The sequence below is a fragment of the Delphinus delphis genome, chromosome 1 (genome assembly GCF_949987515.2).
Source record: "Delphinus delphis chromosome 1, mDelDel1.2, whole genome shotgun sequence".
In the NCBI taxonomy this organism is placed as follows: Eukaryota; Metazoa; Chordata; class Mammalia; order Artiodactyla; family Delphinidae; genus Delphinus; species Delphinus delphis.
In genome coordinates this window covers 64,122,671-64,147,417 of record NC_082683.1, presented here as the reverse complement: position 1 = coordinate 64,147,417, position 24,747 = coordinate 64,122,671, and the positions used below count along the sequence as shown (strand labels likewise).

Here is a 24,747-nt window from a genome sequence, read left to right as displayed (position 1 = left end):
ACCTCAAAACATGAAAGACATAAGCCAACAGGTAAATTTCTAAAGGAAGAGCCTACTAGTCAGAAGGAAAAGAGAATGAAAAGAGCCCCAAATGGGAGAAAGCATGACACGTTCAGAAAATGAAAGATGGCCAGTGTGGCTGGAGCATGGCAAGCAAGGATGAGTGGTACCAGGCTTGGCTGGAGAAGTCGGTGAGTGCACAACATGTGGGGTAGTGCATCTCAAATGTTATCGTATGAGAATCACCTGGAGTGCACGTTAAACTACAGATTCCTGAGCCCTACTCTCAGATCCTGATTGAAAAGGCCTGTAGTGGGACCTGAGAGTTGCTGTTCTCACAAAGTCCCAGGTGATGCTGATCAGCAGTCCACACTTTGAAATTATTGATGTGGAGCTTTCTAGCTTTATAGGTTAGGATAAGGAGTTTGTGTGTTAATGCAGATGAGATGGGGGACTACTAGAGGACTTTAATTAATTGAAGGACATGGTTTGTCTTTAGTTTTCAAACATATCCTTGTTTACAGATTACAACTGACGATGCATCTTCATAAGGCTGTTGTCAAGACTAAGTGAGATTATATATGTAATATGCCTAACAGTTCTAACACATAAATATGCCTTTTGGATCTTTTCACTGCTTTCTTGCTTCACTATTTTGCCTCAAGAATTGTAAATGAACTTGGAAACTCATTTTCGGAACTTCAGATAAATTTTCTAAATACCAATATATTCAATTTTTGTTGCTGCCGTTGTTAATTACCACAAATCTAGCGGCCTAAACAATTCAACTTTGTTATCTTATAGTCCTGGAGGTCAGAGTTCGACACGGATCTCACTGGGCTAAAATCAAGGTGTTGGCAGGGCTGCATTCCTCCTAGAGGAACATCAGTTTCCTTGCCTTTTCCAGCTTCTAGAGGCCACCAACATTTCTTGGCTTGTGGCCCCCTTTCTGTATCTTCAAAGCCATCAACAGCTGGCCTGAGTCCTTCTCACATCGTATCACTCTGGCTTCTGTTTCTGCTTCCATATTTAAGGACCCCTGTCATTACACTGGGCCCACCTGGAAAATCCAGGATATTCTCTCTCTCAAAGTCAGCTAGTCATCAGCCTTAATTCCATCTGCAATCCTAATTCCCTTTGCTATTTGCCATGTAAGGCAGCATACTCACAGGTTCCAGGGAATAGGACCCGGGCATCTTTGGGGGCCATTGCTCTGCCTACCACCTTTAGTTGTGATGAAAATCAAATCTCAGTGTGCTTTGTTTGCATGTTGGCGCAGCTTTTCTTTCTTCCCCATTGCTAATGGCCATTTGAGCCTAAGGATAAATTAGCACCACCACCAAGAATTTCCTCTGGAATTAAAACATCCCTTCATCTGTCCCCTTGTTAGATTCTTAGGTTCTAAGGTTTTATCTGCTCCTATCCACACTGTCTGCTCCTACTTTAACAGGACCTGTGGTGCTTTTGGAGTTTTTATTTTACTTAATTTGATCTTTAAGTGTTTGGGACCAGGAAAAACAAATCAAAAACAAGCTTTTTTTCCCCTTATTTCTGTTTTTCCTAGGACAGGCTCCTTTGGGGAAAGAAAACAACCCAAACCACAAGCATTTACCCAAGTACAACAAAGCTTAATTCACAGATCCCACCTCCTCACCTGTCCCAGCCCCTCTGCTGGACTGACTGTGGCTGACAGCTGAGAGGGCCTCCTGCTTTCCCTAGTGAAGCAGAAAGCCACATCTTGAATCCTGAAGGCCTGTGTGAGTCAGTGATCACACCCTTGATGTTACCTTTCATCTCAACAGCTCTCTTGGCTCCACTTGCTCTGAGCAGTTTTAATTTCCTGCCAGCGCAGTGGTACAATTTGCTGGCATTTTCTTTAGGATGCTTTTCATCAAGAGCCTAATGAGTGCCTGAGTTCTGGCTGGTGATAAGCATGAGGCTGCCAGGGAAATGCCAAGAGGCCCCGTTGGCTCTGGAAGGCATCTCTGCCTGATTTCCCACCTCCTGCTAACTGTGGGCTGAAGCACAGATGTATGGGAAATTCTCCTCTGCTCTCACTGCACTGACAAACTACAAGTGTATGCAAAGAAACCTGAAAACCACTAGGACCCAGCTCCCTGATACTTGGCTATGAGGGGTTAAGCAGAAAAATGCCTTGATGGAACTCACTAAATGGACTTGTAAGCCAAACTCCTGATAATGGATATACCCAGATAACCAAGGCACACTAATGGAACATGTCCAGAGATAATCGAAGTCCCACTAATTAAATAAAATGTTTTCCCATATCTAAGAATGTACTATCTACATCCAAGTATTTTACCCAAATAGGAGGTTGCTATGATATTAGCCTAATGCAGTTAGAATAATGATTTGTACTTTCAGAGTATTATTCATTAGTGCCCCCAAGGGTTTTGGCAAATGGGACTCTCCTGCTGGCTTGAAGTGCCTTTCATTTCCTGCTCCCTACTCTTCCAGTCTTGTCTATATTCCCAAAATGCCACGCTTCCCCTTTCATTTGTCTTTTTCTTATGTTCCTTTACTCCTTACATTTGGAGTGATTTTCCCCACCCCACCCCCCAAACTTTCTGAATAGCTCTTTATTTTAAAACCTAGGTTGTTCTTTAAGGCTACAAGTCCATCCAAAGGGCTGTTACATGGAGAATTTAGTATCTACATCACGGGCATGTATACAACAGAGGATTCCTAATTATTCAAGAAGAAAAAGTACAAATTTTATTACTTCCCTATAAGGTTGTCTCTCAGTCTCCACCATTTCATCTTAGAAACAATGAATGCTGTTCATCGCTATGAGAAATTATTTTAAGAACATAGAAGAAAGCTTGCTATGAAAATCATTTTAAGAATTAGATCTGAAGATTATGGTGAATGACACCAGTACTAAGACCTTTGTGATTCTGACACCCTGTGGGTCTGAGATTAAGTAGAAAACATGGAGATTTGATCTTAATTACGGAAGCCAAGAAATTCTTGTTGATCTTGTATGTACCACATGCCCAGGTCATCAAAAGAGCAGTCTGGGCTATTTTTTTTTTATTTTTTTATTTGCAGTATGTGGGTCTCTCACTGTTGTGGTCTCTCCCCTTGCGGAGCACAGGCTCCGGACGCGCAGGCTCAGAGGCCATGGCTCACGGGCCCAGCCGCTCCGCAGCATGTGGGATCTTCCCGGACCGGGGCACGAACCTGTGTCCCCTGCATCGGCAGGCAGACTCTCAACCACTGCGCCACCAGGGAAGCCCTGGGCCATTCTTTACATGTGCCTCAAAAAATAAAACTCTCACAGCAATGATATTGAAGAGACTTTGCTCAATATTTTACTATCCCCCTTTCCCATCATGTTAAAAATGCACTTTCCAGAAACATTGAAAAGTGAGATCAGAGGATGGCCCCTGATGTTTGCACTTCTATGGCTCATTTTCCTCCTGACAGTACAGGTCCCATTCACTGACAATTAAATCAGAGGCAACAAATATTCCAGACTTGCTACATCTTCTCATGACTTAAATCTGAAAGATACTTTACTTTGATATCACAAGAAAGAGAACACACCCCCTGCTTCCTCCATGATTCTTATCCCTTAATCACCAGGCCCAGACAAGAATGTCACCAGTCCTCCTTCATCTTGAGATAAAATCCACAAGGATGAATGCTTTTGCCAAAAGGACATTATATACAAACCAAGCCATTTAACATTCCTCTTTCCTCTTTTTCTCCCTTCCCATTTTGCCTTTATTTTCCCTTCCCTTTCCTTCCACAAATATTTATTGAGTGCCCATGAGAGACTAGCTCAAACAACATCTTCCAGGGGAAGCCCTCTGTGACTTTTCCATTTTAGTGTCCTTGAACTTTTTACTTACCATCTTTGTACTTTTTACTTTACTTTTTACTTAGCAACTTTTTACTTACTTTTTATTTTATTCATAGCTCTTATTATTATCTGATAGTTTCCATTTGTTATCTTGCTCGTGACCTGTGTTTTCTGTTAGAAATGCAAACTTTTTAAGCGCAGGGGGATATTGTCTGTTTCACTCACTGTTTTACCTCGGTTCCTAGTATACTGTCTAGAATATATTAAGTTTATAACACTCTTTTTGAATGAACGAATGAATGGTACAAAGTACGAGAGTGTAATGTTGAAACAGAAATGCTCTTTACTGTTGTAATGAATGTTATATAGTAGAAAAGAAAAAATATATATAAATGTTTACTCAAAATTGTATTTAGCCAAGCTTTAGGAAGGAAAGGTAGAGGATGCTGTGAATGTGCACAACGATGCTATTTTACAATAGGCTGGAGGGGTCAGGGAAGAGTTCCTTGAGGAACTGTCTTTTAAGCTGAACTTGAAAGATAAGCATGAGTTGATTAAGCAAAAAAGGAAAATAAAAGAATTCTAGTCAGAGTAAAAAATTTTGCAGTTCCAATGACTAGAAAGAGGAGCTGTATTTAGAATATTCTTTAAAATCTTCTGCCTATTAATTTGAGTATTAGGATTGTTCAGTTAATAAAAAACCTATGATATTTCAAAAATCCCTACAGAGAAAACAGAATAGCGGTAATTAGTATTCTTGAAAAGATCAACTATATTATGACTGATCAGATGCCATTTAGTGAGACATGGAATAGAATGTTATGACTGAAATATCTGCTCATTCTCTATTTCACTTCAACAAACGTGTATTGAGCAGCTATTAGGAATCAGCCATTGAACTAAGTTTTTGGAAGATCAAGATTAACAGCCCAAATGTTTGTTCTCAAAAAGTTTAGGGGGAGAGTGTTTCAACATGAGATAGAAATGTGCGTATGGCACAATAAAACATCAAGAAAGGATGTGTGTATTAGGCTGGAATGTCAGGGGAGACTTTCTGGAAGAGAGGATCCATAAACTGAGTCTTGAAGGTTAAATACAATTAAGAAATTTAAGAAGTGAAGTCAGGTAGGCAGGGTGGGAGGGTGTAGAGAAAGAGAGGACTGCTTGAGAAAAGGCTTGGAAGCATGGAATAACATGATATGCATAGAGGAGCGAGTAGTTTTGCATAACTACCATGTAAACAGATGCTGGCTTAACAGGGTTGTTGTGTAGATTTGATGGGATAATGTGATGTAGAATGTGCTTGGCACAGAGTGAAACCCTAGTGAATGGTAGGGATCTAGTGAATGTGATGACGACTGCAGCATGTGGGGTCACTCATGTGCCAGGAGGGACTGGATATGAGGTTTGAGAGGTAAGAAGGGCACAGGTATGCCATGATAATAAACTGAGACTTTTTTTTCCTAAGGTGATAGTGTGTCAGTGAAGGATTTTAAGCTGGGAATGATATGGTCCTATTTACAGCTTGGATACATCTTTCAGACTACAGTTAGAAAATGGAATCAAAAGATGCCAAAGACAAAAAATAAGTAGTTATGAGACTATTAAAATGGATCAGGAGAAGGAGGATAAGGTTATGGATTAGAACAGTGACAATAAAAAAAAAGGATGGATTCAAAATGTAAGTATGAAGAAAAATAAAAAGACTTTTTGATTGAATGGATATGGGGGAATGGAGGTTGAGAGAGAAAAAGTAGTCAAGCGTCAATCCAGATTTTTGACTCAGGTGCTAAGTGAACGGCAATGCCGTTAAATGACATAATGAATAAGGGATATGGTAGAAGAACCCGACTGATGAGGACAAAAAAGATATTAAGTTCAACTTTGGACTTGTTGAGTTTTAATTGCTCCTCAGGTATCCAAGTAAAGGGATCCAGCACGTCAGATGGTGTGATGTTTTGAAAACATGGCCACAGAATCTTTGATACTTCTCCATGACTGAGGAGGAAAACCCTGCTGTAGTAAAGAGACTTGCAAATTTGTACTAAAATTTTAAAATATTATGTTATATATTTGCATGCAACTATACATATTAGAACAATGATTTTAAATTGCTTAATATTTTGATTAGTGATTTTCAAAACCTCTTTGATCTTGCTGTAGTCCTTAAATTTTAAGTTTTAAATGAATGGTATTACTTAAGTCATAAACAAGAAATATATATACAACCAAATAACACAAGCTTTTATATATTCCGGGTTTGTCTAGTGGTGTTTGGCAGGGATAAAATGCTTCATTAGGAGGTTTAAAGAAAATGACCATTATCCTAATATGTCAATGTCATATTTCTTACTGGACACTAAAGCATGTTGTAAATGAGGAAAGACTGTAAGATTTGGAAGCTTTGGGGAGCATGATTGTATCTCTGCTATCCACTTAATAACAACAGATACCACTATTTTTATTGAGAATCTGTGATCCAGACATTTACATCTTATCGCTAACCCTCAGCAGAATTCTTAAAGTGGTTATTAATTTACTCATTTTAAATTTGAAGATTAAGCCTCAGTTAAATAACTTGCCCAAGGTCATTAAGTAATAAGTATGGGATTTGGACTTAGATCTATCTGATTCTGAGTGAGGTGGTAAGCAGTTGAACTGTGCAATGAGACAGACCTCTGTTTGGTATCAGCTCTCCACCTAAGAGCTGTGTGGTTCGAGCTAGTGTGACAACACCTCCAAGTCTCAAACATTTTATCTGTAATACAAAGGTAATACCAATTTAAAGGGTTATTTTGATAATTAAATTATATACATATTATGTATGCATATGTAATAAGTGATTAATTACTGTAAGTTCTCTTCTGCTGTTTGTATTAATGTTTGTAGCTTCTTACACAGTTATGTCTCAAAATTTTTGTGTTATCCCCCATAAGAGTAAAAGTTCTTCCTATTCTAATGAGAGTTGGTATTATTTTATTTATTTATTTTTTAAAAGAGTTAACTAAACATGTAGAAAGGTAACCAGTAGACACAAAATTGCACATAGATTTTAAAATGCCATCTAAATCTTTTGTTTATTCCTTCCTCTATCCCAACCCAATCCACCCTAGCACACTAAACTATGTTCATTAAACTAAGTAAACTCCAAAGAGGTAAGAATTCAATATAGAAGAAGTTTGGGAGTTTATAATCCATGGATGAAGAGTTATCAAAATATTTAAGGACGCCACCTCTTCTTCCTTCTACTCCTCCCTCACCCTTATCTCTTAGTTATTTTTTACTGGCTGAAAGCTGTAGAAACTCACAACTGTAAGACTTCATTACTTTTAGAGAATACACTATGGTACATTTACTATAAATAATTCACACCACACTACACTTGTCAAAAGGAATGAACAAAGTATATATCATGGTACAGGAACCTTGATTTTTATTGTTTTTGCTCACTTACTCACTAATTCTCCAACTGCAGCTCCCTGTCACTGTGAATTAGAGTAGTTCTGCTGTATACAAATATTGTATTCTGGGTAATTAGATATTGGGATAGGAGCCTCTGTAAATTACTTTAACTGGTGTCAGTACTGAAGCAAATAAGTTTTAGTTCTGTTTCTAGTTTGGGTTATTTTCTGACCCTAAACAGCCTGACATAAAGGAGTGCTTTTCTTTGTCAAAGGCAGCCTTTTCAAATCTAACTGCCAGACACACTATTGAGCTATGTGCTCAATTCTAATTGGCTGAGATCTTTTCAATTCAGCAGTTTCATCTTTAATGCAATGGATGTAAGATTATGTGTAGGTCTTTTCAATGGGTTTTCCCTACTGGTGATTAGGGCAGAGGATTTGAACATAAGCAGGCTGCTGGCTATTTCTTCTGGCTAATTTAAATTGATTCATAGAAGTTCTTTGTACCCAAGGGAAAGAGCAGAACAAATCCAAGTGAGTGAGACAGCTATGGCTACTCTCAGATGGAACGGTAGAAAAGAAGAGGGAGGACAGACTGGGGAGAGGAAACATTCTAAGTATTATAAAATTGGAGCTCTGAGCAATCTGGCAGTGAAATATCGAAACTTAAACCAGTAGGCTTCTGGTTACTGGTTAGAACCAAGGTCACCAGGAAAATTATTTCTAAGATTGATTTTGATATCTTTAGGTTAAAAGGGCTAAGTAAATGGAAAATATTTTTCATACCTGATCCCACAGGGAGTCATAGTGAGTAAACTCTTTTCTAAAAATATTCCAAAAGATAGTAGATAATTCTTTTCAGAACTCCAAAGCACCTCTGAATGTGCTATAACAGAATAGCAGAGAGGGTCAGCTAAAAATTTTGTTTGGGACAGATGAAAAATTTGCCTTCTAACCATTCAGAGATGAGTGCTGTTGAGAAAGCCTCCTAGTTCTATCTTAAGAGGGTAGACTAAGATGAGCTATTCAAACTGGGCACATTCAAAAGTATTCCTTTTTAAATAGACAGACCCTGGTTATGAAGTCTCTTCTGAGTTTTCTAAGGACTGGATAGGGTACAGGGCAAGCCATGATGGGGCCACTTTTACATCATCTCTATTCCACAAAGAAAGAACTCCAAGTGAAGTTTTAGTGCTTTTTCAACTCCATCTCCAAGTTGCTCAAGAAAATCCTTGGTACGCCATATCAATTAATTTGGTGACTCCCGCTCTGAAGGAGAAAGCAAAGCCAAAGAAAACAGGGACAGCGCACTGCTGACAATATTTTAACAAGGCCATTTCAATCTTCTCTGAACACATGAAAACAATGCAACGTTTCTCTAGCAAGAGAAAATAGCAACAAATTTATTTTGTTGGTTTAACTTGCTCTGCCCTAGAACATATGCAAAACATCCATCTGTCTCCTGAGTAGTAACATTCAATTTGTTAAAATTCATAGTAATAATGAAATGCAACACTGATGCCTGGCACATTAGTTGAACAAATAAGGGTGACAAGTATGGCATATATTGCAGAGACCAGTGGGTAAGTCCTCTAAGTTAAAGGATTTTTATTGTTGTCATTTGGTAGGAAATCTTAGGAGCTTACACAATGATTCACTGTTTATAAAGTGTGGAATTCCACAAAAAATAAAAGTAAAGCCAGTTTTCAACCATTACTCTCAATCAAGTAAAAACAAACAAAGCCAAACCCTGTGAAGAGATAAGCTGCAGCAGCTACTTCGGAGCTGTCTTCCGGAAGACTAATGACTTGTAAACAGTCTTTCTCTGAAACTCAAATTTATTGAGAGACACTGTCTGAGAATCATTGGAATAAATGCAACATAACTAGAACTTAGTAAGCCCTCTCGAGGCTTCAGAATATGTAAGATTTTCCAACTGATATGCAAATATACAATTACCTGGACTTTCTTTTACACAAAGTAGAAGGCAGTTATACCTAACAGAAATGTATATAGTTATTCATCAAAAGACACGTACATGACATGTACACGTATAACAACAGTGTTCCTAATAGTCCCCAATTGAAAATTATCCAAATGCCCTGAAAAAGCAGAATGAATGAATTGTGATATAATTAAAAACATAATACCATACAAGAATGAACAGTCTAGAGCTACCTGCAACAATATGGATGAATCTCACAAACTGTTGGTCAAAAGAGGCCAGACATAAAGATGTATATAGCATAGCATTTCACTTATATTAAGTACAGAAAGAGGTAAAGCTAGTCTATGCCTCGAAAAGGCAGGGGTACCCTCTTTGGGGAGTGAGTGGAAGACAATGTAAGTAGGGCTTCTGGGTGCTGACCATGTTCAGTTTCTTCATCTGGACGCTGAGTGAGTTCAGTTTGTGAAAATTCATTGAGCTATAATGTGCAAGTACACGTGTGCGCATGCGCGTGTGTGTTTATACAATACTCAAGTAAAAAGTAAAAAACATAACAGGCCTATATCTTAACTCATTCCTTGCTGTTCCATGTCTGTTCACTTGTCTATAGTAAAGTAACTCCTATATCATTTCCTCACTAGCAGTCTTCAGACCTATGTTTTTCTTTCTCCTTGTCTATAGCTCTCTAATAGCTATATCAGAAATGTCTAATAGCTATATCAGCTATGTCAGAAAACAAACCTGACACCTTGATCTTGGACTTCCAGCCTCTAGAATTGTGAGAAAATAAGTTTCTGGTGTTCAAGCCACCCAGTCTGTGGTATTAGAGAGCTATAGAGAGCTCTATAGCTCTCCTTGTCTAATAGCTCTCTATTTCTATCCATCAAACTTCATCTCTCTGTTCATTAATGGACCTCTACCTATTTCAAGGTAGAAAACCTTTTAGATCCTCTTGGTAGCCTAAGAACTCTTCCAGTTTAGTAATTGCTCTTTTTAAGTACGGTTTTCTAAGATTCTAACATTTAAAAAGATAAAAATACTTCTTTACATACTTTAAACATCCTAATAAGACAATGCAGGCATCAAAGTCTGATATATTTTACAGTATTTAGTTGTAACTCTGATTTCAGTACTGTTCCATGTCACCTGAAAATTTACACTCTGTTGGAGTTTATGCATTTATGTAGAGCTCTCTTAAGAGGTATAGTATATTGTAATAACAATGACAAAGATGCTATTTGACCTTCTAATTGTGTCTAGTTTCCTCTCCTTTAAAATGAAAAATTCACTATTAATAATCTTTATTTCTGGACTACTACTATTACCACTCTTATTATTACTGAAATGCCAATTATTAGGTATTTATTTTGTGCCAGCCACATTTATAAGCAATTTGCACATATTATCTAATTTAATCTTTACAATCTTATGAAGTTGTTATTGTCCTCATTTTTCAGATGAAAAACTAAAGCTTAGCAAGAATAAATAACTTGCTCAAGATCAAGCAACATGGTTTGATTTAAAACCAGGTGTTCTGCCCAAGCTTTCACCTCTTTGAGCTCAAATAAGTTTATACTTAAGCACTAAACATTGGTTGCCTTACTTTTTCTAGTGCAGGCATTGTTAGCAGGGTTAGATGTGACAAATACTCCCTTTCTTTCTTTGCATTAATTTCATTTTTAATAATTTGAATCCACATCAAAATTCTCCTATATAAGAGGTAAAGACTAGTTCTGCATCTACTCTAAGAAAGTAGCTATCATTACCTATCACAATTTTGTTTCTCCAGTATCTAGAAATGTGATATCTCCTTCTCCCTTCAAAATGCCAATACCAAGAATGCCTTCAGCTCATCTGCAGCCCAGGAGTTGCTTTCCCTATTGTACTCTTTGATCCAAGTCTCCAACGATTCAAATACAATCTCCAGAGGAAATGGGAGTATACAAGTCATGCAAGCAAAAGAATTATTGATGCATTGGCATAATCTGTGCACAGAGTTCAATGTTATCACTATAGAGATGCAATGGTGAAAAGTATACCTTTTTCATAAGCCCACATTAAACATGTCTGCTCATCTTTTTCGCCACTAGACCTGCTTGGATCACAAGCTACCAGATTCATATCAGCTCCGTTATCCAGTAAGAACTGAACCAGGTGAATGTGACCATGGTAGCAAGCAGAGTGCAATCCTATGATAGAATAAGAATGAAAGTGTGAAAGGAGAAAAAGGGAAAACTGAAACCCAATTTTCAAAAGACAGTCACTACCACATAATAGAATTGTTGCCAGAGATATACAGCAAGGGTTGATTTCTTTGACAAAGAATTAATTCTGTCTTTGCGCAAACAAGACATAGTTTAGGAAAAGAAGTACCTAGTTGATCTATATAGACTACCTTTTGCTTAGCACAATTTCTAGTATTTCTCTATCCACTGTAATTACCAGAATAAATGTTAGCAACTTTGTACAAATCAAAGAACAAAGACCCCAAACAAGGGTTTTTTTTCAGCAGCAAGCCAAGGGCAAGGCAGTGGGATCAGTCTGTTCCTGGTGCAGATCATAATGGGTGCATTGACTGTAGATACTTTAGCACAATAATGAAACTGAGCAAAGTCAGTCTGCCTTTTACTATCACCATGCACCATCAATTTAAATGATGTCATTGATAAAATATTCCCCCTCATTGGGGTTGACCACTCCCACCCCCACCCCACCCCCCAAGCCCACCACTTTTCTTAAGCATTCACATGCATCAGAAACTGGTGATGTTCTCACCACAGTCTTACCTGTGTGCCCATCCCTTCCTTGGTGGTTGATGCTTATGACATTCTGATCAAGAAGAAATTTAACCAGGTCAATGCTCTTGCCATAGGTACAAGCACTGCAAAAATATAACACAGGGAAAATAGAAGGCTGAACGTATGTACTCCAAATTAATATGTTGAAGCCCTAACTCCCATAACCTTATAATGTGACTATAATTTAAAGAGGTATAATTTACAGAGGTAATTAAGTGGAAATGGAATAATTAGGATTGGCCCTCTCCAAATATGACTGGTGTCCTTATAAGAAGGGAATATTAGTATACAGATGACATGAACAGAGGGACAACCATGTAAAGACACAAAAAGAAGGTGGCCATCTGCAATACAAAGAGAAAGGCCTCAGAAGAAAACAAACCTGACACCCTGATCTTGGACTTCCAGCCTCTAGAATTGTGAGAAAATAAATTTCTGGTGTTCAAGCCACCCAGTCTGTGGTATTTAGTTATGGTAGCCCTAAAAAATTAAAACAGCCCTGATTCACCCAGGCTATTCTAGATGCAGATGTTTATATAAGTGCCAAAAAGATGAGAGAAGGAGGGAAAGAGAGAGGAGAAGGAGGTGATAAGAGAAAAAAAGCACATAAAGCAATAAAATCCTAAGATTCTCAAATATGGGCCTTCAAGAAAGGAGCTGTGGGTTTCCCTGGTGGCACAGTGGTTGAGAGTCCGCCTGCCAATGCAGGGGACATGGGTTCATTCCCCGGTCCTGGAAGATCTTGCATGCCACGGAGCGGCTAGGCCCATGAGCCATGGCCGCTGAGCCTGCGCGTCCGGAGCCTGTGCTCTGGCAACGGGAGAGGCCACAACAGTGACAGGCCCGCGTACCTCAAAAAAAAAAAAAAAAAAAAAGAAAGGAGCTGTATAAAATTTCTAGCATTTTCTTATTAAATATCTCCTATGATATTAATTCTTTTCTAGGCATTCTGCAGGGCAACTGAATGGAATGGGGGAACACAGGAAGGTTCTGAGAGATTTAGGTGACAAGTTAGACTTGTGATTGCACCTGAAGTGGGAAGAGGGGCAGTCTTGTGAGATCTGATGCTAATTCCAGGTAGGCAGTGCCAAACTGAAATGAATTTTAGGACACCCACTCGTTGTCTGTAGAGAACTGGAGAATTGTTTGGTGTAGAAAAATCTCACACAAAACTGGTATCATGTGTTTCAGAAGTGAGGTATTGAATGTTGAGGTAGAGTACAGAAAAACAGTGTTTTTTCCTTCCAGATTTGTTCTATAAGTGGTAGTTCACTGGGTCTTACTCTTTCCTCTCCCTGGGATGACTTTACCTAAATCCTTTTTCTCTCATGGGATATTATTATTTTCTTTAAATAAATGCCATTATTTATCTAGTTGAACTATTGCTTCCTCTATGAAGTCTTCTCATGAACCAAAGGCTGAGTTCATTGCTATCTCCTCTGCTTCCTTGTAATTTCAGTTTTATGGCACTTATCATATTGTGTTATGATAATGAATACACCTCTGTGTGTTTTGATACCTTACAATAGAGTTCCCTTAAGGAGGGAAGGGACTGTGTCATGTTAATGTTCCTACCAGCAACAACACAAGACAGGTCCTTAACAAGCCTTTCTTGAATAATTAAGTGAATAAAAAACAACCATCTCAGTGTAATAGATCATATCACCATTAGTTATTTGTATTATAAATAGGACCATTAACACTATACTTGTTGGCGAACCTTTCACTGTTGTGGCCTCTCCTGTTGCGGAGCACAGGCTCCGGACGTGCAGGCTCAGCGGTCATGGCTCATGGGCCCAGTTGCTCCGCGGCATGTGGGATCTTCCCGGACCGGGGCACGAACCCGTGTCCCCTGCATCGGCAGGCGGACTCTCAACCACTGCGCCACCAGGGAAGCCCAACACTATACTTTTAATGTTCCGTTGTCTGAATTACCTCATTATTTCTGTTCAAAGCAACTATTTATAGGAAATGACGAATTCAGAACATATATATATATATATATGTGTGTGTGTGTGTGTGTGTGTGTGTGTGTGTGTGTGTGTGTACGTGTGTATACAAATGTGTATACATACAGACATATGAAAACAATAACAGGAATGTACTAAGTGCTGACTATGTGTAAAGCACTGTGATTTGTACATAGAAAAATTCATAACTGTAGTCAGTTCCTTATGTAAAAGGAGAATTTCTTTTATAAATATGTACTTAAAATGAATAGAATGAAAATATTAATACGTTATTCCTAGCAGCCACAGGTTTGCACAAAATAAAACAATTGGATACCTACTTTTAACTCACTTCACTAATCTTGTCATATAGACAATCTTCTGAAGGTGACAATAACCCTCTGATTATAGTCGGTTTCAATTTATGTGCACAAAGTAGCAAAATGATTTGAAAACTAGCCTGTGGTGTCAGCCTCCACAAGAATGACGTAATGGGTAGAGGACACTAGTAACCCGTACATATCAGTTCTGCCAACTGTCCCCTTCAGGGACAAATTCCACTGGTACACTTTGAAGGCATGATCTGAAGAGTTCTTGCATCTGTTCTGTTACAGAGTGTGTAGAAAACAGACAAAATATTTTGGTACTAGAACATGAAGATATATAAAAACACAGGATTTGGAATTAGTCAGGCATGTAATACATGTTTTTCTAGCCATAAGAATCTTTGGCAAGTTACTTAGTTTTCCTGAGCCTCAATTTTCTCATTGGTAAAAAAGGGATAGTAAATCCAACTGCATAAAATGGTTAGGAGGATTAAATGAGATAATGGATGCAAATCATCCAGCACATATTCACTGTTCCATAAATGGTAGTTTTCTTCACCTCCCTTTTGTCTGACCTCTTTGGGTGATAAGAAAAATCTGGAAATCCAAGTGAAATTTGACAAGTTGATGCCTGATGCAGAAGTGTAAGCTTAATTTTAGTTCAGTATTTAAAAAAAGTGTCTCATTTCTCTTATTCACTAGTACAGGACAAACACTACGTAAATAACATACTAGTTTCAAAATACATGTTTTAGAGGTTGCTAACAGCCAAGAGATCTGTAATATGTAGGTAAATAATCTGATATTCAAGGTTTACTCAATTCAAATGACTACGTTTTTATTTTTATAAGCAAAACAGTAACCTGTTAAAAAATGAGGTTTTAAATTTTATAAAACATCTGCTTTCCTTTAGGACATTTTAGGGAGTTATGCGCTTGAGTTCTTAGCAAACTTTTCCCTCCCTCTCTCTCCCTCTTTCTTTTTTTCTTTGTCACAACTTTTCCAAACCCAGCTGCTCCTTCAGGGTGCTTTTCCAGAGCACGTTGCAAAGGACTGTAATCGATTCCTAGCAAGGAGCTAATGCCTTCTTAGGTACCTCAGTGGCCACCCTGACTAAGCTCTTACAGGCTGACAGATGGATGTCTTAGATAGGTAGATACATTTGCACATAAGGTTTAAGTGGTAAGGAAAAAATGTCACATTTGATGCTGATGAATTCTGGTAATGATATTCTTGTCGGAAGAGGATTATGGGCACTGCTCCTTTTGGCAGCTTTCTGCAGAGTGTAGTGGAATAGGAGCAATATGCTTACAGATGTTGATATGCCTGTTGCCTTGGCAACATCAGTCCCTGTCTTTGTGGCTGCTGCCAGGAAGGCAGCATCTGGCTCTGGCCCCATCTGTTGTACTGACTGCAGCATCTGCGTCTACCTTTTCTCTGTGCATCTAGCTTGGGCTCCTTGTCCTCTGGCCACCCTCTGGTCTTGCTCTCTGATTGCAACATCTGCCACTATTCATTCTTGCTTCATGTACATGACTTCCAGTGTTGTAGGGTGTTAGCTAAGTTTAGAGGCTATTGCACTTAAATATTCTTTTACCTGTGAAAAGCCGTTTCACTGAAGATGTTTTCTTTAGTCAGACTTTCTATTCCTGATATTTGGATGATCTCCTTGGCAACTTCAAATTTGCCATTGTAGCATGCCCTAGAGTTAAGAAAATATTTTGAGAATAGTAAGAAGGCACACGTAGTATACCTGCAGTACCTATGGAAGTATACATAATACTCACAGGTGCAAAGGGGTGTCTCCATAGATATTAACAACATGTGGCTGAACTTCTAAATTGCTCTGGAGCAGGTACTTCACTATATCGTGGTGTCCAAAGCGAGAACAGAAGTGGAGTGGAACGTGATCCTCATTGTCCTGAGCATTCACTGTCATCAAAAGAAAGGGAAACATATGTTATCTGGAATCCTCTATTTCTCAACCTGCTCATGTGTAGTATCAGGGACTTTTCTAAGTGCCTGAGAGACTCCTGGAAATTGCCAATTAATGACAATAATAAAGGAAATTAAGTGCCACCAATTTAAAAAGTTAGAATTCTATCCTATAGCCTATTTCCACATTAAGCAGGCTTTCTTCTAGCTCCCATAAATCTATGGAATGCATCTAATCAAATCTACCTTGCATACCATATGACCCAGCAATCCCACTACTGGGCATATACCCTGAGAAAACCATAATTCAAGAAGAATCATGTACCACAATGTTCACTGCAGCTCTATTTACAATAGCCAGGACATGGAAGCAACCTAAGTGTCCATCGACTGATGAATGGATAAAGAAGATGTGACACATATATACAATGGAATATTACTCAGCCATAAAAAAACAAAATTGAGTTATTTGTAGTGAGGTGGATGGACCTAGAGTCTGTCATACAGAATGAAGTAAGTCAGAAAGAGAAAAACAAATACTGTATGCTAACACATATATCTGAAGAAACTAGGGGCAGGACAGGAATAAAGATGCAGATGTACAGAATGGACTTGAGGACACAGAGAGGGGAAGCGTAAGCTGGGACGAAGGGAGAGAGTGTCATGGACATATATACACTACCAAATGTAAAATAGCTAGCTAGTGAGAAGCAGCCGCATAGCACAGGGAGATCAGCTCGGTGCTTTGTGACCACCTAGAGGGGTGGGATAGGGAGGGTGCGAGGGAGACACAAGAGGGAGGAGATATGGGGATATATGTATATGTATAGCTGATTCACTTTATTATAAAGCAGAAACTAACACACCAGTGTAAAGCAATTATACTCCGATACAGATGTTAAAAAAATTTACCTTGCACAGTGGAAGAGTTCAGGAAACTAGTAAGTATCTAAAAGGTACTCATAGCCTTATTTCCACAAGTATCTCCTTTCAAATTGATTCCCCTTTCACCCCCATAGAAGATGTTAAAATTTTAATACTCTGGACAGAGCACCATTTCCCAAAATTTTGGCTCAATATGTTAGCGTGGGGCCTAGTACTCTGTATGTTCGCAATACTGTGTAGGAGGTTCTGATGTCCCCCTAACTGAGAAATGTCATGTTGCGGTATACAAATCATGGTATAATGAAAAGGCAGCAAGTTTTAGAGTGAGGAAGACCTCATGAATTGTATTATCTAAGATAGTTTTTTAACATTAACTGTTAAATTGATTACTCAGTAGTGGGCATTTGACCTTCTCTTTGTCCAATCCAGACTTATAACCTCTTCTGACATTTGGGAAATTCCCTATACTGAAAGTACTGACTAGAGGCCAAGATCACCTTTTATCATAGAAGCTGAAAATATGCTTTCCAAGCCTCCTTTGCAGTTAGGGGCACAGAATTAGTAGAGGGTGACCATATGTCCTGGTTTAGGCTTCTTATCCTAGAATAATTTTTAATAGTGACCCTTTCACTCTCAACCACGTCCTGGTTGGACTCTTATCTACAGGCTCTTCCAATCAACATGTTATTTCAGACTCTGACATCAGAGCTGATGACACACAAAAGGAGAGTCTATTCTATCTTGGCAAAGTAGCAGTGGTAGAATAGCTCCATCTAATTTCCAGTGGTACTGTTGTCCAGCCACAGACTGGGTGCCCCGCATTATTGGTGCCAGAAACACAAGTGTTGGTGTGTGTGCCTAGCTGGGGTGGCAGTGTGCCTTCAAAGGATTAGTTTTGGGGTGTGATTCTGGACACCATTTCTCACTGTGAAAATTCCAAACCTGGCTTTCTACTCTGTCCTGGGGAAGATTCTGTGTGCTAATTGATATCCTTTAATATTTCCCCTCATGCTTAAATTAGCAAGTATTAGTTTCCAACACTTGCAAATAAGAACACCTGACTGACACATAGTCATTCCTCAACAAGTATTAAATAATCAATATGCACCAAGCACTGTGCTAGGTGTTGGAGATATTGATTTTTTATAAGTAACAGTGGATATAATAACACTATTGGTGCAGCAGGGATGCTGAAAGGATTAAAGGAGATCATTTCTAGAAAGTGTCTAGCATGATGCTTATCACAAATTAGATACTTAATAAAAATCTTCACTCTCCCTTTTTACTAATTTCCCTCTTAGAATTTTGCTAAGTGGTGCTAAGGCAAATAAGCTATAAATGCATAGAGTCTATACCCTCAAATAAGTTACAATCTAGTTGAATAGTCAATAATTACAGGCCTGAAGTAATAACAAATCAACACCAAGCTGCTAAATTCTAGATCTGCTTTAGCACAATTTTTAAAACCAAAAATAACCAGATCGACTGCTCTACAATCACTTGTTTTATTATTTTACTACTTTGTCCATCTGTACAGGGTGCTTTATTCAAAATAGAAAATAATAGCCCTTAACAAATCCCATTCATTCTCATTCTTATATATCTATAAAAGAAATTATCCATAGAGCCAAAAGAATTGATCGAATTACTTTTTTAATGATGAAGGGTTGGAAGGAAAAGAAAGGCAAGATAAGAGTTAATTTTAAAAAGTTCAAATATAATCATCATTTAACATTTAATGAACACTGGTTTAGGCCTTATAGCTGCTATATTTGTAGACAATAATTCTTATTTTATCAACCTGCAAGCCCTTAAGCCAAAGGGAAATCTTTAACAAAGTTCCTGAACTCCTCCTCCCAAGACTGTTATTGAAAAATAAATCTTTGAATCTTTTCTATTAGTGAGTGGCTCAGAAGGACACACTTCCTTCAGAAGAATTTTCCCGGTTGTTTTGATTATCTTCCTTTTTAAGATACTTTTCCTTTGTTCACATTCTGTTGGAAGCCAGGGAAAGTCAATACCATGAGTCAAAGCTTGAGGACAGCAGGGAGTCCAGGGCATCAGGAGGTCACATGTGAGTTCTTGAGGGCCAGAGGGGACATTGTAAAGCAGAATGAAGCACAATATTCCATTAATTCATAATTTTCCTTTAGCCATACCTGGTCCCACCCAACATTATTCTTCTCTAGTTGAATCAATAAACTTCAAAGCAGACTCTTTACTTGGTGAATTACCTGCAATGGCCTAGACATTATTCTCATCAAAGAAGATATAAAATACCAACCAAAGGGACAGGCCAGGAGAAATCTGCATCAGATGCAGAGTTTATATATATATATACCCGTATTTCTGCTTCAGTCCTTCTGATTCCTTAATTCTGTCTTGGACCAATTTGCAAAAACAAAAAGTGCATATATTATTATTCTTACCTGAGGAAAACTGAATGTATGAATGATATTCTGTTTGCTCTAACATCTTATTTAGAGATTTAAGTAAAGGAAAATTTCAAGCAAAGGAATACATGTAAATCATTATTAAGAAAATATTTGGTCACTAGTCCTCTACTTTGAAGAGAGTAAATGTTCAGTAATGTCTTTTGAAAGAAAGATTGGATGAATGGGTAGGTAGCTGGATGCTACTTCTTGCTTATTTCTGCTCATTGATCTTAAAGATAAAATAAACATTTCCATATTAACCCAGCAAAGTTAGGACCTCTCACCAGCTCTCTAAAGCAACTCCCAAGTGTGTCTTAAATAAATTTTCAGTAACAAATCTGTGTGATAGTTCTGACAAGACACATTTTAAAAAATAAATTACTGACCATGCCCTAGAAATTTTTGTGACTTTCTCTAGTATCCAGTTCTCCAGTTAAGAGAACTATAGCATTCAACATTCAGATGACAAAAAATTAATAGTTTCTGAATTTAACATTTTCCATTTTTAACTTATTAAAATGATAAATTGTGAGAATTGTGTCTCTATTTTCCTCCTATGGAGTCCAGCAATATTTTGACCTTTTCAATCTCATTCGATAAGCATTGCAGTTCTCCTTTTTAATTGCCCTACGAGGTATAAGGAAGAAGACTAGAGACTTAAAACATATGTGACTGAATAGGTCAACCTCACAAACGTGCGGAACGTGCTTTCGGAAATACATTTTGGCTAATTTGCAACTTGAATTTATTTTCATTTGTGACATTCTGTTACCACGGAAACATGCTGTAAATACCAGATTTCAAATTGCACTCCTTTTGGGGTCATTCATTTATTCTTCCCCTTATGTCCATTAACCACAGGCAAAGTCCAGATCTAAAATAAATCATCTGGAGGCTTAGATACATTTTGGAATAAGTAAACCAGCTGATAATAAATCTTGTGCAGTGTCCACCAGCACAAAAGATTTTCTGATTTATTCTTTGCAATTGGTTGAAGTACAAAAGGGACTTAAATATCAAGTGTATATTAGAAGGAAGTAAAAATACTTAAAAATCTGAGTCATGTCACTTGATTTTTTTTTAAATGATTGAGTAGGAGGCATGTAGTGCTTGTGTGAGTCAGAAAGAAAATGTTAAAAATTATATCATATGACGCTGGTATGTACTGGGAATCTGGGTGCAGTACACATTTCAATGCCTTTTGTAGAAGAGCCCTTTGATCCTGGAGACATGCTGATCATAAATGACACTCATTTTGACACCACTGAGCTTTGGAGTTGTGCAGAGGAATAAAAGGCTGAGGTTGGCCTTGATAATAAAGGAAAAATGTGAGTGGTTCCTGACCCCTTGGAAGAGTGAGGCAGTTTCAAAAACAATTATGTGTTCGGTGATTCACATTGGTGTACCTCTGCCTATCCTAAACCAACAGAATCAAAGAGACTGCTTAAACAAGGTCCAGACAACAGCATTCCTTGCATCCTGACAACACAAGTTGTTTATGATAATGCTATAGAAAAAATTCCTGAGTTATTATACACTGGCTCAGAAAATGATACAAACTACGTTTCTCAAACGTTACCAAATAAAATGGCCCTGTTTCCAACATGGAAATGAAATTGCCCTAGCCTCTTGCTACAGTTGTCTCTGGGAGCCTTTGTGTTTTCCTTAGAGTAATGAAAACATTGATTAGTTTTATTAACTGAATATCAATCTCAATTTTGGACCAAGGAAATGGCAGTTCTATAGATCTGACAACCTTGTGCTTTTGGAAATGTGCATCATTTCTGCTGCAAAGGCCAGCAGTTCTTACAGCTGGGCTTTTAATTAGGTCTCTTGGGGATCAGAATGCTGGATATGCCTGAGAGAATTTAATGACAAGATGTAACTCTGAGTGAATTTGTGTCAAAAAATTAAGTTTGTGAGGAAGAGGAAAAAAAGAGAAAGCTTTTTTTCAATACTTTCAATTTTCCAAAATTCATTTTGTAATTAAAAAACTAAAAAGTTGCAGGAAATTCTATTCTACTAAATGCATCTAAAATCTTTCTGTGTATTCTAAAGGTTTTTTCCCCCAACCTGATCACATTCTAACTCTATTTCCATTAAAAATAACAGTAGTATCAAATACTGGGGAGGATGTGGGGAGCAACTGGAACTCTCATATATTGCTGTGGGAGTGAAAAATATTGCGAACACTTTGGAAAGTTGTCTGAAATTTCCTAAAAAGTTAACGATGTGCATGCCCTTTGATGCAGTAATTCTCTCTCTCTCTCTCTCTCTCTCTCTCTCTCTCTTTCTCTCTCTAAATACACACACACACACACACACACACAACGAAGAGGGATTAACACATATATTCACAAGAAGAATTGAATGTTTCTGGCAGCTATATTCACAAAAGTCAAACACTAGAAACATTTAACCTTCCATTACAAGGAGAACGGATAAACAGTTAAATTGTGGGAAATTCATAGAATTTTCGGTAATAAAAAAGAGCAAATTATGATTCATGCAACAACATGGATAAAAGTCAAAATCATCTTGTCGATCAAAAGAAAGCAGTCACAAAATTATATCAACTTCAAGAACAGAAAAAAAGCTAACCTATAGCAATAGAAGCCAGAATATTGATTATCTTTGGTGGCGAAAGCTAGTTACTAAGAAGTGGGCAACAAGGAACTTTCCAGGTGAAAAATTTTCAACTTTCCAGATGAAAATATGTCTATATATTGATCTGGGTGGCTTTTACATGGGTGTATCCACAAGCAAATATTCACTTAAGTCAATATTCAGTTAAGATTTGAGAATTTTGCTATATGTAAAATTTACCTCAATTAAAAAAAGATTAGTGAATAACAAAAAGTAGGAAAAATTTAGGAAAACCCCTTACTTTTACTGCAGCACCTAATACATTAAGAGTTGAGCTAAAATATGTAAAGAAGGATTAACATATAGGTTTAATTAATATATTAAAAATAATAAATTATGACTTGTGGAACAAATTAGTACATGCGTACAAGATTAATCAACTTAGATTATTCTCTAATAAATAAGTAAAGTAGAAGTAAAAAGCATACATAAAGTAAAAGATAGCAAATTTCTTCTTCTAAACATAATCTTACCATCTGCTTTGTTGCCTTCTTCCACCAAGAGTTTCGCAATATTAAAGAATCCTTTTGCAGATGCTAGGTGGAGGGGCCTATCTCCGACTTCACCGCTTACATTTACATCAGCACCAAATTTCAAAAGGAGGCGGGTTACCTAAAGGATCCATGCATTTGAAATTAGTATCAAATGCCAAACAGTAATGCAATGCCTTCAGCAATAGGGAAGGAGACATACCATTTAGGTTTTCTCTTGGATAATTTTTGCCTGAAAATAACAGAAAATCCTAACTCAACTGGCCTAAACAATAAGGAATTTATTATTATATCACCTAGCAAGAAATCTAAAACTGGAGCAATTTCAGGGTTGGGTCTTCATTGTATCAATACATAAATAACCTTCTCTCAAGTCACCCATAATCTTCTCTGAACAATCTTTTCTAAAGTTTCCTTCTGGCCAGAGCCAGCAGTGCTTACTTGATTCTTGATTTTCATAGTGGTTCCATACATAGGTCACCAATGGTAATCTTGCTACTGGGGTTCTGGGTCCTTTTTTGATTTGTGAGTAAACAGGAGATAGCCACACTAGCCCCCAGCATCTTCCCAAATTAGCTGAGATTCACATCCAAGAGGACAGAGAGAGATGAAGTAAGAAACAACTCAAGAGTTTCCAGGGGTTGTTTCAGGTAATTTACGGGATTCCTTCAAATTATTTATATATTCACTTAGGAACCCTCCAAATAATTTCTCTAAAATTGACATTACCTCCCCTGTGAATTTTAGGACTCATCATAGTGATCCCAAGAGATAAGTTAGGATACACCCGTGCCATTAAAATAACAGTTATGGGAGGACTCCTCAAAAGTCTTGACCATTGTGGCATCAGCATAAAAGTGAATTCAAGCTCTAAAACTATTTTGTGGCAGCAAATAAATATATCTTGAGCGGAAGCCTCTCAAGAATATGGTATATATTCGATAGAAATTCTAGGCGAAAAATTAGCTGGGTGGGATGTGGGAAAACTTCCTATTGCATGCAGTAGGTAAAGAACAAAGGTTCTGAAATTGGGCTTCTGCTTATTAGGTATGTCACCTTGAATAAATTATTTGGCCTTTTGAAAATTCAGTTTCTTCGTTGCTAAAATGGGAATGCCTCATAGAGTTGTTGTGAGAATTAAATAAGTTATTACACATAAAGCACTTAGAAAAGTGCCTGGTATTCAATAAATGATAGCAGAAGTGGTAGCACCAATGTGGAACACATGTATTTTATCTATTTCTTGGCTAACGGGCAGACCAATACTTAATTCAAGAGAAACCTGAACAGTAGACATTTAGTTTCAAGAACCTTGCACTCCTAAGCAGATATTTCCACTTACACAGGCTCCATAAATTCTGATTATGTGACTTTATAATGGATAGAGTTAAACTATCTTTGAAATCGATTGTCTATTAAGCACTATTATTATATACCTAGGAACTACTGCTGTTGGTAAAATACTCTTCCACTTAAAATAAGTAAATAAGCAAATGGCAAGGAACATGGCACATTAGTATATCGAATGTGCCATTCTCCTGTCAGCATATTTTGGTAAATGACAATAGCTTCCATAAATTACTTATGTGCTGTCTTTGCACATAGGAAGTGAGTCCCTTATCATAAAAGGGCCATCCACATTTTAGCATAATTTTATAATACTGTGACTATATATTCAGGGAAAGTAAACAAATTTAGGTCTCCACACAACATGCATAGAAGCTCTTTATGTTTCTGCTGGGTCATGAGGTTAATCGCCAAAGAGGATGACTCTACAAATAACAGGCACTGTGTATATCTTGTCTGTGCCTGAAGTCAGAAAAGTATAAAGTTTTTTCGCCACCTGAGTTTTGGACCCAGTACTTTCAGAAGCGTTTTCAGTGCTCAGCTCTCCAGGGCACCCCAGTGCAGTCTGAGCAGCCTATCAATGAAATGAGCAGTCTCCCCTAGTTAGAGGTCACACTTCGCAGGTCTGAGACTGTCCAGGCACATGCCAGCCAGCAAAGAAATAAAGGCACAAAGACTAGAACAGCACAGAGACACAAGGAAGTTTGATTTTCAACTTGGGATCCTCAGGCAGTGCAATGGCATGACCTGTACA

At 37.8% G+C, this 24,747-nt stretch overlaps 1 protein-coding gene across 1 annotated transcript in view; it reads right to left on the bottom strand.

Moving 5' to 3' along the window:
• The window catches only part of TNNI3K (TNNI3 interacting kinase), a 306,041-nt gene that overhangs the window by 183,059 nt on the left and 98,235 nt on the right, over positions 1 to 24,747 (bottom strand). The window contains exons 11-15 of the mRNA XM_060023829.1: positions 22,629 to 22,767; positions 16,042 to 16,186; positions 15,852 to 15,956; positions 11,968 to 12,062; positions 11,221 to 11,370 (exon numbers count right to left, since the gene is read on the bottom strand). Of these exons, the coding sequence (XP_059879812.1) occupies positions 11,221 to 11,370; positions 11,968 to 12,062; positions 15,852 to 15,956; positions 16,042 to 16,186; positions 22,629 to 22,767 (634 nt within the window). The remainder of the gene's footprint in view (positions 1 to 11,220; positions 11,371 to 11,967; positions 12,063 to 15,851; positions 15,957 to 16,041; positions 16,187 to 22,628; positions 22,768 to 24,747) is intronic.